At 42.7% G+C, this 18047-nt stretch overlaps 1 protein-coding gene across 5 annotated transcripts in view; it reads right to left on the bottom strand.

The window, feature by feature from the left end:
• The window catches only part of KCNJ3 (potassium inwardly rectifying channel subfamily J member 3), a 176879-nt gene that overhangs the window by 57972 nt on the left and 100860 nt on the right, over nt 1–18047 (bottom strand). Inside the window, exon 4 of one of the 5 annotated variants that reach the window (XR_011557278.1) lies at nt 4027–4168. The exons of 3 other annotated variants lie outside the window; for them this stretch is intronic. Coding sequence is in view for 1 of the 2 variants with exons in the window: in XM_070731539.1 (XP_070587640.1) it covers nt 7844–7905 (62 nt within the window). In the remaining variant the exon portion in view is untranslated. Of the gene's footprint in view, nt 1–4026; nt 4169–7834; nt 7906–18047 lie in introns of those variants that run through there. One more of the 5 variants, XM_070731539.1, reaches the window with a different exon arrangement.

Here is an 18047-nt window from a genome sequence, read left to right as displayed (position 1 = left end):
TGGAACTTGTTCAGACTTGTTGCAAGATGCCTCCTAAACGTTGTGCTCGGAGTGCTGGCGGCGACGCTAAAAAGACCAGGAGGATACTCACAATTAAAGAGAAAATTGACATTTTGGACATGCTGAAAGAGGGACGCTCTTATGCAGATGTTGGTCGGCAGTATGGGATCAACGAATCGAGTGTGCGAACCATTCGTGACGACGAGAAAAAGATAAGGCAAAGTTCTCTGATGGCATTCAACAAGGCTGCAAAAGAATGGTGACGCCTCGAAACAAACGGCTTATGAAGATGGAAGCTGCTTTGTCCCTGTGGGTACAAGACTGCCGCAAAAAGAGCATTGCTTTGGATACCAACACTATAAGAACCAAAGCACAACAATTGTACAACCGTCTTGAAGACACAGAAGAAGGCGATGCAGATGAGGGAAACGCAGGTAAGGGCTGGGGTTTTTTATTCTGTCATTAGATACTGTATTTAAGTGTTTTTTAAGGAAGGAGCAGGGAAGGAGGGAAGGAGGGAGGGAGGGAAGGAGGGAGGGAGAGAAGGGAAGGAGGGAGGGAGGGAAGGAGGGAAGGAGGGAGGGAGAGAAGAGAAGGAGGGAGGGAGGGAGAGAAGAGAAGGAAGGAGGGAAGGAGGGAGGGAGGGAGAGAAGAGAAGGAAGGAGGGAGGGAGAGAAGAGAAGGAAGGAGGGAAGGAGGGAGGGAGAGAAGAGAAGGAAGGAGGGAGGGAGAGAAGAGAAGGAAGGAGGGAGGGAGGGAGAGAAGAGAAGGAAGGAGGGAAGGAGGGAGGGAGGGAGAGAAGAGAGGGAAGGAGGGAAGGAAGGAAGGAGGGAAGGAGGTGGGCATTTACTCTTTATGCTTTCATTCAAGTCACTTCTCTCTCCCTTTCCTGTCATTCTGCAGCCTCAGCCTCAGCCTCAGCCCCAGCCACATTCACAGCAAGCAAAGGGTGGTTTGAGAAATTTCAACGGCGCTATGGCCTGAAGAGTGTGTCATTGCACGGAGAAGCTGCCTCAGCAGATACAGGTGCAGCAGAAAACTTTGTCCAGCGCACGTTTAAAGAGCTAATTGCAGAAGGGGGCTACCTTCCAGAACAGGTGTTCAACATGGACGAAACAGGCCTGTTCTGGAAGAGGATGCCTTCAAGGACTTTCTTGATGCAAGATGAAGCCAAAGCCCCTGGCTTTAAGGCCATGAAAGATCGAGTGACTTTGATCATGTGTGGGAATGCAGCAGGCTTTTTGCTGAAGCCAGGGCTAATTTATAAGTCACAAAATCCAAGAGCCCTCAAGAACAGAAATAAGAATACATTGCCAGTGTACTGGATGCATAATGCTAAAGCATGGATTACAAAACCCCTCACGCGGGACTGGTTTCATCACTGCTTCATCCCACAGGTGGAGGTGTATTTGGCTCGCAAAGGACTTGATTTCAAAGTGCTTCTCCTAATGGACAATGCTGGCGGCCATGATCACCTGGACCATGAACATGATGGGGTGCAAGTTGAATTCTTGCCACCAAACACCACATCGCTTATCCAGCCGATGGATCAAGGTATTATCCGTGCATTTAAGGCACTGTACACGCGCAATTCTCTTGGAAGCATCGTGGAAGCAATGGATGCTGATGACAACTTCACATTGAAGGCCTACTGGCGTCAGTACACAATTGCATCTTGTCTGAAGAACATTCAGAATGCCTTGACAGATATGAAGACACAGACAATGAATGCCTGCTGGAGGAAATTGTGGCCAGAAGTGGGTGCATGATTACAAGGGATTTGCTCCCGAAGAAATCCAAGATGCTGCAGTCCAGACCTCTGTGAAGCTGGCACAGGCACTGGGTGGAGAAGGCTTCGTTGACATGACAGCAGAGGAAGTCAATGGTTTGCTTGATGAGCATGGCCTACCGCTGACAGACAAAGATCTGGAGGAGCTGACCAGGTCAGCGAGTGAAGAAGAGGAGGAAGCGGAAGCTGAACAAGCTGAGGAAGAAGAAGATGTTGGCCTAACGCTTGAGCGGCTTGCAGAACTGAACAGAGCCACTTCAAATGTACAACGCATGGTGGAACTTTGGGATCCCAACATGACTCGCTCTATACAGTTTAATGCCTCCCTTGACAACATCTTTGCACCATACAGATCCATGTTAGCCCAGAAAAAGAAATGGCGCCAACAACTGCCCATGACCATGTTTGTCACAAAAACCAAGAGGTCTGTCACACCATCACCTGCAGCGTCCATTGTAGAAATGGTGATAGAAGAAGATCTCTAGTTACTGTATCCCAGTTATGCTAACCCCCACCCCACCCCACCCCAAAAAATGTACAGTAAATAAATATGTTATTGTTCATAACTTAAGAGTCTTATTCAATGTGTACAGTAGGTAATGGTAATTAAGGGGATGGGAAATGGTAATTTATGGGTTAAAAGTGTTGGGACTGAGTGGCACACAGTCTGTACAGAAGAATGAATGAATGAATGACTGAGTGAATGAATGAAATTCAAACACAGGTGAGGGCTGGGGGGTTTTATTCTGTCATTACACAGTACAGTACAGTACAGTTACAGTTTAAGTGCTTTTTGAGAAAGGAGGGAGAGAAGGGAGGGAGGGAGAGAAGAGAAGGAGGGAAGGAAGGAGGGAGGGAGAGAAGGGAGGGAGAGAAGAGAAGGAGGGGAAGGAAGGAGGGAGGGAGAGAAGGGAGGGAGAGAAGGAGGGAAGGAGGGAGGGAGAGAAGGGAGGGAGAGAAGAGAAGGAGGGAAGGAAGGAGGGAGGGAGAGAAGGGAGGGAGGGAGAGAAGAGAAGGAGGGAAGGAAGGAGGGAGGGAGAGAAGGAGGGAAGGAGGGAGGGAGAGAAGGGAGGGAGGGAGGGTTGCCATTGCCGCCAGCGCTGCCCCAAGAAAGCCGGTGAGAGGAAGGAGAGAAGGGAAGGAGGGAGGTTTGCCATTGCCGCCAGCGCTGCCCCAAGAAAGCCGGTGAGAGGAAGGAGAGAAGGGAAGGAGGGAGGTTTGCCATTGCCGCCAGCGCTGCCCCAAGAAAGCCGGTGAGAGGAAGGAGAGAAGGGAAGGAGGGAGGGAGGTTTGCCATTGCCGCCAGCGCTGCCCCAAGAAAGCCGGTGAGAGGAAGGAGAGAAGGGAAGGAGGGAGGGAGGTTTGCCATTGCCGCCAGCGCTGCCCCAAGAAAGCCGGTGAGCGGGGCGAATCGGGCGGGGCGGGGGGGTAGCGGCAAGGAGCCCGGAAAAATCACCATTGTATTGCCAGCCTCCGAATTTGCGTCGCTCCACCTTCTGCGCATGTGCGGCCAGGGCGCGCATGCGCAGAAGGTTTTTTACTTCCGCATCCAGTATAACGCGGAAATCGGTTAGCGCGGGAGGTCTTGGAACGTAACCCCCGCGCTAACCGAGGGATCACTGTATTTTCTTTTGTGTGAGGGTTTGTGTATCAGGCCTGAGACAGGACATAAAGGAGTGATTGATTGATGAGTGTAAAATCAACAAGCTTTCCCTCACTGCATACCAGTAATTTATGTAATGTTCCAGTTTAACACGTTATGAAAACATTAATATTTTGAGGTTCCATATCACACATAGAAAAAACAAATCCCAAAGTTTTATAAGAATGAAAACTTCAATATTGCTTTTTTAAAATTAAATTTAGCTGGTCCTGAAACAGTGCTTCTGAAACGTGTAATTCCAGCTTTTATATAATAGAAAAACCGGGACTATTGCTGAAGCTAAGCATGCAGACTATGAACTATATCCTATTCTTTCTTATTACAACATTATGATACAAACTGCCATTTAATACTATATTCTTAATATTTCAAAAAATATTTACTGTAGAAATGAAACATATTATAAAACAATGCAATGTTTCAAATGTCATACATTTGATATGCTGTATTTCCAATTCAATCTGCAAGCCAGTCAAGTTGCTATATTTGTATTTAATTTATTTTAGTTCTATGGCATTTAAGGAACATAAAATGGTATTAAACTAAGAGTAGGGATACTTGCTTAGGCACTGACCTGTACTATAATTTGCAATCAAAATTACTTGCCAAGTACTTTTTTTTTTTTTTACTGTTTGCTTTATTCCAACTGTGGTGGTCTTATTGCCAAGGCTTCCAGCATAGTCTGTCAATCATTTTGCGCTGGCTATAATTTTGTTCTGCAGGGAAACAGAGAATGAAGATTCTATTTTTAAATGGTTCATTTGTCCCTCTTCATTCTCTTACACAGGAACTGGCCTGTTTAATGATGGACAGAGTTATAACAATCCCATGTCCCTTCGTTTCTGAAAATGCTTCTCTGTATATTTTGCAGTGGGAAGTTTCATGTGACAGACACTAATCTGAGCAGAACCTCAACTCATGCAAATTAATGCATGCTTTTTCTCAGCTGCAGCCTACACTCATAATATTGTCTACTGCAGCATTTCTCTAACTAATATAGAAACATAGAAGATTGACGGAAGAAAAAGACCTCATGGTCCATCTAGTCTGCCCTTATATTATTTCCTGTATTCTATTTTAGGATGGATATATGTTTATCCCAGGCATGTTTAAATTCAGTTACTGTGGATTTACAACCAAGTCTGCTGGAAATTTTTCCAAGGATCTACTACTCTTTTAGCCAAATAATATTTTCTCACGTTGCTTCTGTTCTTTCCCCCAACTAACTTCAGATTGTGTCCCCTTGTTCTTGGGTTCACTTTCCTATTAAAAACACTTCCCTCCTGAAACCTATTTAACTCTTTGACATATTTAAATGTTTTGATCATGTCCCCCCCTTTTCCCTTCTCTCCTCCAGACTATACAGATTGAGTTCATTAAGTTTGTCCTGATAGGCTTTATGCTTAAGACCTTCCACCATTTTTGTAGCCCGTCTTTGGACCCTTTCTATTTTATCAATATCTTTTTGTAGGTGAGGTCTCCAGAATTGAACACAGTATTCCAAATGTGGTCTAACCAGCGCTCTATACAGCGGGATCACAATCTCCCTCATCCTGCTTGTTATACCTCTAGCTATGCAGCCAAGCATTCTACTTGCTTTCCCTACTGCCTGACTGCACTGTTCACCCATTTTGAGAAATCACTACCCCTAAATCCTTCTCTTCTGAAGTTTTTGCTAACACAGAACTGCCAATACAATACTCAGACGAGTATTGATGAGATGAGTTCTGTAGTTTTGCATGCTGTAGTAATTCAGAAAAGAATGGATTCTTAAAACTTTTTATGCAACATTAAAGGTGAGCTGCATTTTAAAGGCAGACTTGAACCTAGCTGGTTGCTCTGCAATTTTGTCCTTTGGGTTTGCTTTTATTGTGAAATTTTATTATTTCAGATCATTTGTTTTTGTATACTGTCCAAATAGCCTCCCCATTCCTCTCAAGTCCTGAGGTAAGGTGGGGACCTTTTGGATAGAAAATATAAAATGATTAAGGATATAGTTCTGGATGATGGATGCTTCAGGTCAGATGGCACTTAACATGCCACTGAGGAAAAGCTGAGGTTTTTTTCAGACTGTTAATGATGTTTATGATGTGGCTAGATGAGAGCCTTTGGGAGTCCAGTTGCTGATGTTGCCATACGGGAAGAGAAAATCTGAAGCTGCAAAGGCAATTACTGTAGAAACATAGAATGTTAAGAACATGGGAAAGCTCAAAGGTGAAATGAATTGACTCTAAATTGACATTTAAGGCACCAGTGAATTGAGATTGGGATTGGGCACTTCAGTCAGAGGTTCACACTGTTTATTAGTCAGTACTTGAAAAATAGAAAAACTGGCACTGCTTTTATATTTAGGAAGGGTACACCAAGAACTATACATAGCTACAATGCAATTCTTTACTGAACAGTATTTATTAGACTTTGTGGATCAGCTTTTAGTATGATGATCATTCAAAAGTTTATGCTGCAATTATTGATGCAGAAGAGGAAGCTGATGAGTTTTATTATCTAGTTTGATTTGAAAACAACAGAATATGTGAACAAAATGTACTTCTTGTGACTGGAGACTAGAACAACCAGCGGTGGGCTACGAGCTGGAATGCTAAATTGCGCTCGCCGCCGCGGCTCTTTAGTTTTTGCGGAACCAGCGCGTTTTTGCTGCTGCACCTGTGAAGGTAGCAAAATCGCGCACAGAGCCGCAGGTAAAATCTCACTGAAACACGGACGCAATTTTGCTACCTCCACAGGTGCAGCAGCAAAATTGCACTGGTCCCAAAAGAACTTATGAGCCGTGGCGGCAAGCGCAATTTAGCGTATCAGCTCGTAGCCCATCGCTGAGAATAAAGTTGGAAACATGGAAGAAAAATATATAGTTGGTGTTATGTTTAATAGATGATGGGGTAGTAACTGAGGTGAGATGAAAGACTGTAACTCAACTAACCTTTATTGTAACAACAACATATCTTAAACAGTTCTGAGGCAATGATTCTCTAATAGCTCCTTACAATATAACTGGCATAATTGCATTAGCCAATGTTTAGCAACAGCTCTGCTCCTAAAGTGCTCCCCTAGTAGTTCAATGGAATACTGCAGTTGGATTGTATGGCTTAGGACAGGGGTGGGTTCTAAAAAAATTACTACTGGTTTTGTGGAGTAGCTTATTTTGTGGGTGTGGTTTGCTAGTCAGGTGACTGAGTGGATGTGGCCAACTTGACATCACTCACAACCACACCTATTAAGTCACATGCCCCCCCACCTAGCCATACCCAAAGTCATTAACCAAAAATGGAGAAAAAATAAAAGAAAACTGGAAACCAATTGATTTTAAAAAGATCAAAGGAAAATAGAAGGAAGATACTAAAATATTGTATAGTAGAAATGTTAATATCCAAGATAACTTAAAAGATATTCCTTATTTACAAAAATGTCTAGAAAATGAAGTTAGATTATGGTCATTACCAAGTTAGACAGCTTACATTGACAGATAGTATGTGAAATATGGGAGGCAACAGAATAAGAATCAGTAATGGTTCTAACCAAGCTTTCCTAAGCAATCTAGAGAATGACATAGTGGCCCACATACTGAAAAAGGTCAATGTATATTCCCATGCCAAAAAAGGGCACTTTACTGAAGATGAAAATTGTAATACAATATCCTTAATTTCACATGCAAGTAAAATAATGTTTAGTATCATGTAATGATTATCAGAACCCTACATGAAAAAAAAAAGGGTGACAGACGTTCAAGTGGGCTTTATAAAAAGCCAGGAACACTGAGAAAGCCAAAATCAGTATGAGCCTCATTGATTATAGAAAGTCTTTGATTATCTGGATCATATCAAGCTGTGTAAGCTGCTCAAAAATGGGAATCCCTGAATATCTAATTGTCCTTGTAACAGCCAAGGAAAGAAATCCATAGATCAACAAAAAATTAACCCAAGGCTCTAACTTGAGGCATAAATGACCAGGCTCAAATTATTCTACTTCAGGCATATTATGCAAAAGATCCAGCTTTCTGAGGGGAGGGGGGAAGAAAAGAGAAGAGATTGGCACTAAAGGAAATGGATTCAGTTACAGCAGTGATGGAGTGCACTGTTGGAAAACCAAGTTAGAGACAAATCATCATGGAGAAAATCTATATGGTCACTAGGACTTGACAATCATTAATGCCACATAATTTGTTTTTTTATTGCAAAACTATTTAAACATGAACTATATTCATCCAAAATTAAGACAAATTAACTTCTATTATTACATCTCATCTCGCCCTTTTCACAAATTTCCATAGCTATTCACCCTTAGAGATACAAAAAAATACAACAAATAAAAAACAAATTACCATTCAGGGGGATGAAATCACAGATCAAATCCTAGAGTCCTAACGTCTCCAAATTTTAAATTATTCGGGTGGAGGGGGGAGAATGACACTTCCTTTCAAGTAAGTATAGAAGGAAGTCTGTGAAAAAAAGAATTCATATTCCTTTGTTGATTTGGCAGACCATGTTCTTATTTTAAAAATATTCTGTCCTAATGTTCCCTCTTATCATACCCATTTAATAGATATAAACAATGTTACATCTTTGTATATTATCAATATGTACTTAATAAATAAAAAATAAATAAAATATGCAGGTGAAGATAGTTTTTCCAGTGTTCAAAGAATTCATTCCAAACTTATTTTTTGCAGTTGTTTAAAACTATATTGTTGGATATGCCTTGCTAAAAATAGCTTACTGCTTTGGATATCCTTATTTATGATGTTATATAGATTGAGTTTTTGATACCTTGAAGCCTTATTAAAATGAAGCAAAAATATAGACTATTAATATTTAATGAACAGTGAATCTAAAAGCTTTTTCTTGGCAGCAATTCTTAAAACCGATCAAATCTGATAAAGGCTGTTCCTTAAATTGCATCAGGAATAAGAACCCAAAAGAAAGGCATATTTTAAGATTATTATCAATCTTATGAAAATACATGAAAAAAACCTGAAATGCTTTCAAGCACATTAATTAAACAGTTGTCAATAGCTTTCATATTTGAAGAATGAAAGAAGTTAGTCCTGCTACCTTTACTGATCTTTATCCAATAAAAAGAGAAGAAGAATGTTAGTAATACTTTCCTTGTTTAATTTGGACTAAAAAGAAACTGAATCAAAATTAAATAACTGTAAAAAAAGAGAGAGAAAGAAACCTCAAGTTGAACTTTACTCCTGGTCTTTATATGGGCTCACTAATGCATTTTTTCAAGATAATGTTGATGAACATGATGATATTGCTATTCATCAAGAAATAACACAATTCAAAAAAGAATTGTGTGTGTGCATATGTAAAGGTAAAACTTATATACAGTGAACCCTCGAGTTTCGCGTCCTCAAGGATCGCGAAAGGGCTATTTCGCGAGTTTTCAACCCGGAAGTAAACTCCACCATCTGCGCATGCGTGCCCTTCCACGCATGCGTAGATGGTGGAGTTTCCCCGCCGGGCAGAGGCTTCCCTGGGTCTTCCCCCTCTTGCCCCCGTAAGACCCCAGTGGCGGCGCGAGCAACGGCGTGGGCGGCCGGGCGGCACGCGCGGGGACACCCCAGCTCGGCTCCCCAGCTGGGAAGCGGCCCCAGCAACAGCGTGGGCGGGCGGGCGGTGCCCGCACGCTTGGGGACATCGCAGCTCCGCTCCCCAGCTGGGGAGCCGAGCTAGGGAGTCCCCACCGCGCGCGCGTTGCTGGGGAAAGCGCGCACGCTTGGGGAATCCCTAGCTCCGCTTCCCAGCTGGGGAGCCGAGCTAGGGAGTCCCCACCGCGCGCGCGTTGCTGGGGAAAGCGCGCGCGCTTGGGGAATCCCTAGCTCCGCTTCCCAGCTGGGGAGCCGAGCTATGGAGTCCCCACCGCGCGCGCGTTGCTGGGGAAAGCGCGCGCGCTTGGGGAATCCCTAGCTCCGCTTCCCAGCTGGGGAGCCGAGCTAGGGAGTCCCCACCGCGCGCGCGTTGCTGGGGAAAGCGCGCGCGCTTGGGGAATCCCTAGCTCCGCTTCCCAGCTGGGGAGCCGAGCTAGGGAGTCCCCACTGCGCGCGCGTTGCTGGGGAAAGCGCGCGCGCTTGGGGAATCCCTAGCTCCGCTTCCCAGCTGGGGAGCGGAGCTGCGATGTCCCCAAGCACGCGCGCTTTCCCCAGCAACGCGCGCGCGGTGGGGACTCCCTAGCTCGGCTCCCCAGCTGGGAAGCGGCCCCAGCAACAGCGTGAGCAACGGGGTGGGCGGGCGCGAGCAACGGGGTGGGCGGGCGAAGGGCGGGCGGCAGTGGAAGCAAAAACACCATCTGCGCATGCGCAGATGGTGTTTTTACTTCCGCACCGCTACTTCGCTAAAAATCGATCATCGCGTGGGGTCCTGGAACGGAACCCTCGCGATGATCGAGGGTTCACTGTATGAGGAATTCTGATATGGCTTGCAACACATCAGAAAAAAACACAATATAGCAGTAGAGGGAAATTAAAATTTGAAGAAAAAAATAAAAGAATTAGAAGAAACATGTTAAACTAATCCAAAATAATGAAAAAATTAAACAAAGTTAACAACAATTAGATTTAATTATAAGTAGAACTCCAGAAGAAGAGAAAATACACCAGGTTTTTAGATAAATTCCTGGATCCTCCTATCTTCTGCACTGGAATGATATTATTTTCTTCTAAACAGTTTTGAACATCGTCCACTATTATTCCGCTAAGTAATTAAACATTCTGGGAAAGTGTGTTATCAGCCTTTAGCGTCCTGGTATTTTCCTTTTCGCTTGGTCTTTTTGAATTAGATAAGTTTTGCTAGTTATTAACCACAAAGTCATTAAGCATTTTAGTTATAATTGGATGGTAACCTCTTGGTTGACCCTGTCATCAAGTAATAAGGGTTGTTTTAAATAATCTTTTTAAAAAATCCCTGGTTTAAATTATAAACTTTGGATAAATACTGTATATCCTTTTGATATTGAACAGAACACAGCTCTTTGAAAAATGATACAATTTCCTGTTCACACTCAAACTCTACCCACAGCTAAAGGTATACTAGTCAATTATTATTTTCAAAACTAATTGGGGTTTTTATTAGTAGTGTATGCAAAATTATAATGGCTGAAGATAGAAAAAAAATATATGCCATATAATTTATGTGGTTGATAAATGAAGCCACACATCAAAGTAACTACTATTTATGAAGCAAAGTGTGAAAGTACTGGGGCTCAGCAACAAAATGAAACCAAACTAAGAAAGTAAAGAATTCCAGCAAGCTTGTTGAAGTTTACTAGCTAATTTTTATTTTTTCCTCATGTTTTTGTTATTGTTGTTTGGTTTGTTGAAGACATCTTCAGGTTTTTTTATTTGGTATTTCACATTAGTTTTTGGAATAGAATTCAATATTTGGATTAGTAAGATTATTTAAATAAATGTAAAGGGTAGGATAATATTAGTATCTTTAAGCATATATTAATAAGTTAGTCAATTAAATTTGTTTAAAGATTTAAAGGTATTAATGAATTAGTAGAAAAATAACTTTTTAATGTATAGAATGAAAATAAGGTATATATAGAGTAGAGGGATGAAAGATTCAATCTTATCAATCAATTTTGTCTATAATATATATACGAAAACACAGTGAATTATGTTATAAAGTCAATACAATTTTATCTGTAATATATAATATATAAAAAGAAATACAATAAGTTGTATTATAAAGTCAGCACAATTTTATCTATAATGTATATAAAGAAACACAATAAGTTATGTTATAAAGTCAGCACAGTAAATGATGAAGAGAGATACCTATATATTTATAATTATTTCATTAATTTATTAATTAGTTTTAATCTATTAATGATCTATTATGAATCTAGAGTACAGTATTGCAATACAATTTTTTAAAATATTTTTAAACACTTCAATCAGAAAGTGTGATTTAAAAAAGCAATAAACAAAATCTGTAACCAAAGAAAACATAGGTTAACAGTTTACACGAAAAGTCATGATGCTTTCCTGATTAGAATAATCCATGACAATACTATAACATGCAATAATAAAGTTTCTAGGGTGTATCGCATCTCTTTCTAAGTCAACAAAAGAATTTAGTCTTGCTGAAGAAAGCTGCAAGTGGTACCCCACCACATTCAGGAGATGAAAAGGACCGGAACCTGGAGGTACTGCTTTTCAGTAGCATTGCCAGCTTTTCTAGAAGCAGCTGAAAATAAAAAAAAACTCTTCCAGAGGGACATGATACTACAACGTCTGAGTGCTGCTGGATTGACATCACACACATGTATGGAAAGGGCAGCGCTGGCATTACAATTACAGTGGTGTTTCTATCAGCTTGACAAAAAGCTTGCAATCCTGCGGATTCCTCAGCTAGGGATGATTTAGTTTCATGATTGATTTCTCCAACTTTTCCCTATAATGGTTATAAATTCAGAAAGAGTGAAATTACCAAAATTCCAGCCCTCATTTGGTAGGAATATCTATCATGAATTGCTATCATGATTTATTCAACAAAAAGTCACAAGACTGTAATTATGAGCTACATTTTATTCAAGAAAAGCATGCTAAACATACAAGCCTTTCTTGCATAGGGACTGTTCAAAGTTATGACGGATATTCCTAGAGCTACTTACAACCAATTTTGAAGTTTCGATAGCTGTACATACTCCCATGATCAGATTTTGGGTGCTTGGCATAGGGCTTGACTCATGGTCATATGACTATAATCATTGGCATTTTTTTGCCAGTTTCTGGCATTTACTTCTAGTTTGCAGTTAAAAAAAACACCCAAAAACAAAATCCCACTCACTGGTTAAAATTGGTTCATTTAATGACCTTAGCATTTGCTTAACAATTGGGGCATTCACTTAATAATTGCAATGTTCATTTAATGACTGCTGCAATAAAAAGTAAAATTGACTAATATAATTCTTGGTTTTTTCTTTGTGTTTCTTTTCTCTTTTTTTCCTTCTATTTTTCCCCCTTCTTTTTGCATGCTTGTAGTTATTTGTACTGTTATTGTGTTTATTGTATTTATCTTTGTAAATAAAATTTATTTTAATTTTAAAAAAAGTAAAATTGACTGTGGTTCCATGGTAACCAGAAATGTGCTGCTACCGGTATGTTAAAGGACAAGGCACTGGTAGTGATCGCTGTGCCGCGTGCTCAGCTTCAGGTCTCTTGCGTGCAGATGCATCCCAGCATGTTTTTGCTTCTGCGCATGTGCAGGAAGCAAAATTGTGCAAAGGGATGCATGCGCGTGTGAGATTTCAAGAATTATTTGCTTCTGCGCATGCATTTTTTGCTTCTGCGTCCCATCGCAAGATTTTGCTCAAACAAAACACTCTTAAGACTTTAATTCTATGCTCAATTACAGTCATAGGTTGAGGATTACCGGTAGTCATATAAAAGGGGTTTTGAAATTTCTTTTTTACATTTATAGATTTCAAGAAACAGTAGTATAAAATTAATAACTAGGTAAATGCTGCTGTTTTTAAATATAGCTTTAAGTATTACTCAGTTTCATATGTAGCAATATATTTTCTTCAAGAATGGCCCACTCTGAAATTTAATTGCCTGAAGACCTGAATGCACATCAGTGATCCATTTATTCCATTATCCAAGTGCTATTTATTATTCTCTTAACTGTTCTCATGTTCTCAAGTTCACCACTAAATGAAACATTTTGTCTCAATTAGAAAAAACATTCTTATTTAAAATGTAGCCCTAATTTCAGAGAGTTTGTCAAATGAATTATTTCATGTTGTATTCAGCCATTTTTCTTGGAATGTGATAAAATTGTTTATGAGCACAGGGCTCATATCAATAACCATAATTTTACTGAGTTCCATATCAATGCTTTTGTTTTATGTGGACAGAGAACAAATGTAATTCTTAATGCAATAAATCCCAACTCACCGAGCACACTTTTTATAATTGCAGCGGAAAGCTGTTTTTTAAAGCAATTCACAAGGTGAGGAAAGGTTATGTAATCATTCAATAGATTTATGAAGCATTCAGTTATATATAAAGGTAAAAGAAATTTAACTTGAAGCTACTATAAAGAACTCTAGAAGAATCTGATAAATTTGTAGCAATCTATGCAATTGTGCATGAAATAAACCAATTGTTCAGTTCCAATTTTATTTGAGCAAAGAAGTAAATTATTTCCTGAAATAAGGAAGTATCTATGATATGATTTAGACAGCCTTTAGTAAAACCACTTACAGCCCAAGAATTTATATATCTGAAAAATCTATTCCATTACCTCTGATATGTATCATTCCTTTGCCTCTCAATTCAAGCTTCTGAATCTAGTATCTGTCAGGTAAGATGTCCCTTAGATATGTACTTCTTCAATTCATAGATTAGATTAGTGATGATTCATTTAATATATCAGGTTGTTTCTTTATGTCTCTAGAGCTTTATCTATAAATAAGCTTCCTTGATACTGATTCTGGTAATCACTAACAGCAACTAATTCCCGCCTCCTTGTTTTTAATCCAATAATTTAAGTTGCTATGTTTTTAAAGTATTGAACTAAGGGACAGTACTCCAAAATGTTTCTTTATTTTAATTGTATTTGTATGAACAGCATATGATAAAAAAGCTAAACAAGCAAAAGGCTCTCATATGAGTGTTATTAAAAGCAACAAAAATACTTTTTTAAAAATAGACCTGCTTTTACTTTCATTTTACTAAGAGTGTTATAAAGTGTTAGAGAAATTGTCCCCCAAAACATATGAATGAAACACATTTCTAAGAGAGCTGTGAAATACTTGAAAGAATTTTTGCAACAGGTATTTCAGTGCATGTAGGAATGCAACTATATCACTCAAGTGCACCTTTTTAAAGCAGTTGCATCTTTATCCTGGATTAAACATCTATTCTCAGTTGCAATCATATGACCCTGGAAAAAGACATGGCTGCTTTCAAGAGTTACAGGTGGTTACTACATTCACAACACGTGCATGTAGGGCACCAAGTCTGAGTGAGACTGCACAATTGAAACCACTCCCTTTTATACATTAATCAATGTACACAGAAATAGTGGCTTCAACCATGAGGGCCATCTGAACTAGCTTTGTTTTTTGCCCTACTTCACAAATGCTCTAAACTTGATGTTCTGCTTATCTTTTCTGAAACTAAATCGCAAAGCATCGCACAAGCCATTGTGTCTGCTCACTCTTTAATACTTTTTCGTAGGGCAAAAGAATTAGAGTCAGGTCAAATCCTGTAACTTTTGTTTTGGAGAAGATTCCTAAGAATACTGTGGATGGTCAATAGCACTTTAGCACTTTCAAGAAGTCGTAAGACTTATATACTGCTTCACAGTACTTCACAGCCCTCTCTAAGCGGTTTAAAGAGTCAGCATATTGCTCCCAACAATCTTACCAACATTTTACCAACTTCAGAAGGATTTTATTTATTTATTTATTTTATTTATTACTTAGATTTGTATGCCGCACCTCTCCGAAGACTCGGGGCGGCTCACAACATGTAAAAACAAATCATAAGCAATCAGGCAAATTTAAAATATTTAAATATTTAAAAAACCCCATATGCTAACAGTCACACACACAGACATACCATGCATAAATTAAACGTGCCCAGGGGGAGATGTTTCAGTTCCCCCATGCCTGACGGCAAAGGTGGGTTTTAAGGAGTTTACGGAAGGCAGGAAGAGTAGGGGCAGTTCTAATCTCCGGGGGGAGTTGGTTCCAGAGGGCCGGGGCCGCCACAGAGAAGGCTCTTCCCCTGGGGCCCGCCAACCGACATTGTTTAGTTGACGGGACCCAGAGAAGGCCCACTCTGTGGGACCTAATCGGTCGCTGGGATTCGTGCGGCAGGAGGCGGTCTCGGAGATATTCTGGTCCGATGCCATGAAGGGCTTTAAAGGTCATAACCAACACTTTGAATTGTGACCGGAAATTGATCGGCAACCAATGCAGACTGCGGAGTGATGGTGAAACATGGGCATACCTACTGCTCTCGCAGCTGCATTTTGCACGATCTGAAGTTTCCGAACACTTTTCAAAGGTAGCCCCATGTAGAGAGCATTACAGTAGTCGAACCTCGAGGTGATGAGGGCATGAGTGACTGTGAGCAATGAGTCCCGGTCCAGATAGGGCCGCAACTGGTGCACCAGGCGAACCTGGGCAAACGCCCCCCTCGCCACAGCTGAAAGATGTTGTTCTAATGTGAGCTGTGGATCGAGGAGGACGCCCAAGTTGCGGACCCTCTCTGAGGGGGTCAATAATTCCCCCCCCCAGGGTGATGGACGGACAGATGGGATTGTCCTTGAGAGGCAGAACCCACAGCCACTCCGTCTTATCCGGGTTGAGCTTGAGTCTGTTGACACCCATCCAGGCCCCAACAGCCTCCAGGCACCGGCACATCACTTCCACCGCTTCGTTGACTGGGCATGGGGTGGAGATGTAAAGCTGGGTATCATCCGCATATTGATGATACCTCACCCCATGTCCTTGGATGATCTCGCCCAGCGGTTTCATGTAGATGTTGAATAGCAGGGGGGAGAGGACCGACCCCTGAGGCACCCCACAAGGGAGAAACCTAGGAGTCGACCTCTGGCCCCCCACTAACACCAACTGCGACCGGCCAGAGAGGTAGGAGGAGAACCACTGAAGGACAGTGCCTCCCACTCCCAACCCCTCCAGCCGGTGCAGAAGGATACCATGGTCGATGGTATCGAAAGCCGCTGAGAGGTCAAGGAGCACCAGGACAGAGGATAAACCCCTGTCCCGGGCCCGCCAGAGATCATCCATCAACGCGACCAAAGCGGTTTCCGTGCTGTAACCGGGCCTGAAACCCGACTGCTGGGGACCTAGATAATCGGCTTCTTCCAAGGACCGCTGGAGCTGGAGTGCCACCACCTTCTTGACAACCTTCCCCATAAAGGGAAGGTTGGAGACTGGACGATAGTTGTTAAGTACGGCTGGGTCCAGGGAGGGCTTCTTGAGGAGGGGGCGCACAAGCGCTTCTTTATAGAGTGATGGAAAAACTCCCCTCCCCAAGGAAGCGTTGGTAATCTCCTGGGCCCAGCTCCGTGTCACCTCCCTGCTGGCCGAAACCAACCAGGAGGGACACGGATCCAGTAAACAGGTGGCGGAACTCACAGCTCCGATGGCCTTGTCCACTTCATCAGGTGTCACCAGATCAAACTCTTCCCAGACAGGTGGACAAGTACGTGCCCCAGTCACCTCGACTGACTCGTTGTCAGTCGACTCTGTTTTACAATTGGAGTCGAGGTCGGCTCGGATCCGAGCGACTTTATCAGCGAAAAACGTGTTAAAGTCCTCGGCACTACTCTGTAAGGGCTCCCCAACTCCCCCCTGGTTAAGAAGGGAGCGGGTCACCCTAAACAGAGCGGCCGGGCGGGATTCCGCTGATGCAATCAAGGCGGCATGGTACGCGCATCTTGCCGCCTTGAGCACCACTTTGTAAGTCTTAATAAAAGCTCTTACAAGTGTTCGGTCGGATTCAGACCTACTCTTCCTCCATCGCTTCTCTAGACGTCTCTTCTGGCGTTTCAACTCCCGGAGCTCCTCGTTGAACCATGGAGCTCTACGGGGTCTAGCACCTTGGAGAGGTCGCAAAGGCGCAATCCGGTCAAGAGCCTCCGCTGCGGCCTTGTTCCAGGCTTCCGCAAGAGACTCTGCCGAACTGTGGACAAGTGCCTCTGGTACAACCCCAAGCGCCGTCTGAAAGCCCTCAGGGTCCATCAGGCGTCTGGGGCGGAACATCTTAATTGGTTCCGCCTCCCTGCGGGGAAGGATTGGAGCCAGGAAGTCAAGCCGTAGTAGGAAATGGTCTGACCATGACAAAGGCAACGCATCTAAGCCCCTTAGTCTCAGACCATTACTCAGTTGCTCAGAAAGGAATACCATGTCAGGTGCGTGCCCTCCCTCGTGAGTCGGACCCTGAACTACTTGAGTCAGGTCCATGGCTGTCATGGTGGCCATGAACTCCTGTGCCAACCCAGAGGTTTCGCCGAGTGACGGTAGATTGAAGTCCCCCAGGACAATAAGTCCGGGGAACTCCACCGCCAACCCGGCTACCTCCTCGAGTAGCACAGGCAGGGCTTTTGACACGCAGCTGGGAGGCAGGTACGTGAGAAATAAGCCCACCTGAACCCCTAAGTCCAACTTCATCAAGAGAGACTCGCAACCCGCAATTTCCGGAGCAATGAGTCCACGCAGGCAAAGGCTCTCCCTGGCAACAATAGCCACTCCTCCCCCCCTTCCCTGGGGTCGAGGTTGATGCCATATCTGAAACCCGGCTGGGCAAATTTCAGAGAGGGGAACACCTCCCTCCGGGCCCAGCCAGGTTTCAGTAATACAAGCCAGGTCGGCCTCCTCATCCAGGATCAGGTCCCGGATGAGGAGAGCTTTATTTACCACCGACCTGGCATTGAACAGCAGCAACCTGAGCCCAGGGCCAGAGTTACACTCATCACCAGTACCCAAGATTGGGTTCACAGAGCCGGAACAAGGGACCGTTATTAAGCAACGGTCCCTCGTTCCCCTGGAACGGCTAACTCTGTGACCCCCGCCGTATCTGCCTCTCCCCAG

This window comes from Erythrolamprus reginae, chromosome 1 (assembly GCF_031021105.1).
Source record: "Erythrolamprus reginae isolate rEryReg1 chromosome 1, rEryReg1.hap1, whole genome shotgun sequence".
Classification (NCBI taxonomy): domain Eukaryota; kingdom Metazoa; phylum Chordata; class Lepidosauria; order Squamata; family Dipsadidae; genus Erythrolamprus; species Erythrolamprus reginae.
The sequence above is the reverse complement of the archived record's forward strand: the minus strand, read 5'-3'. Positions and strand labels throughout refer to the sequence as shown.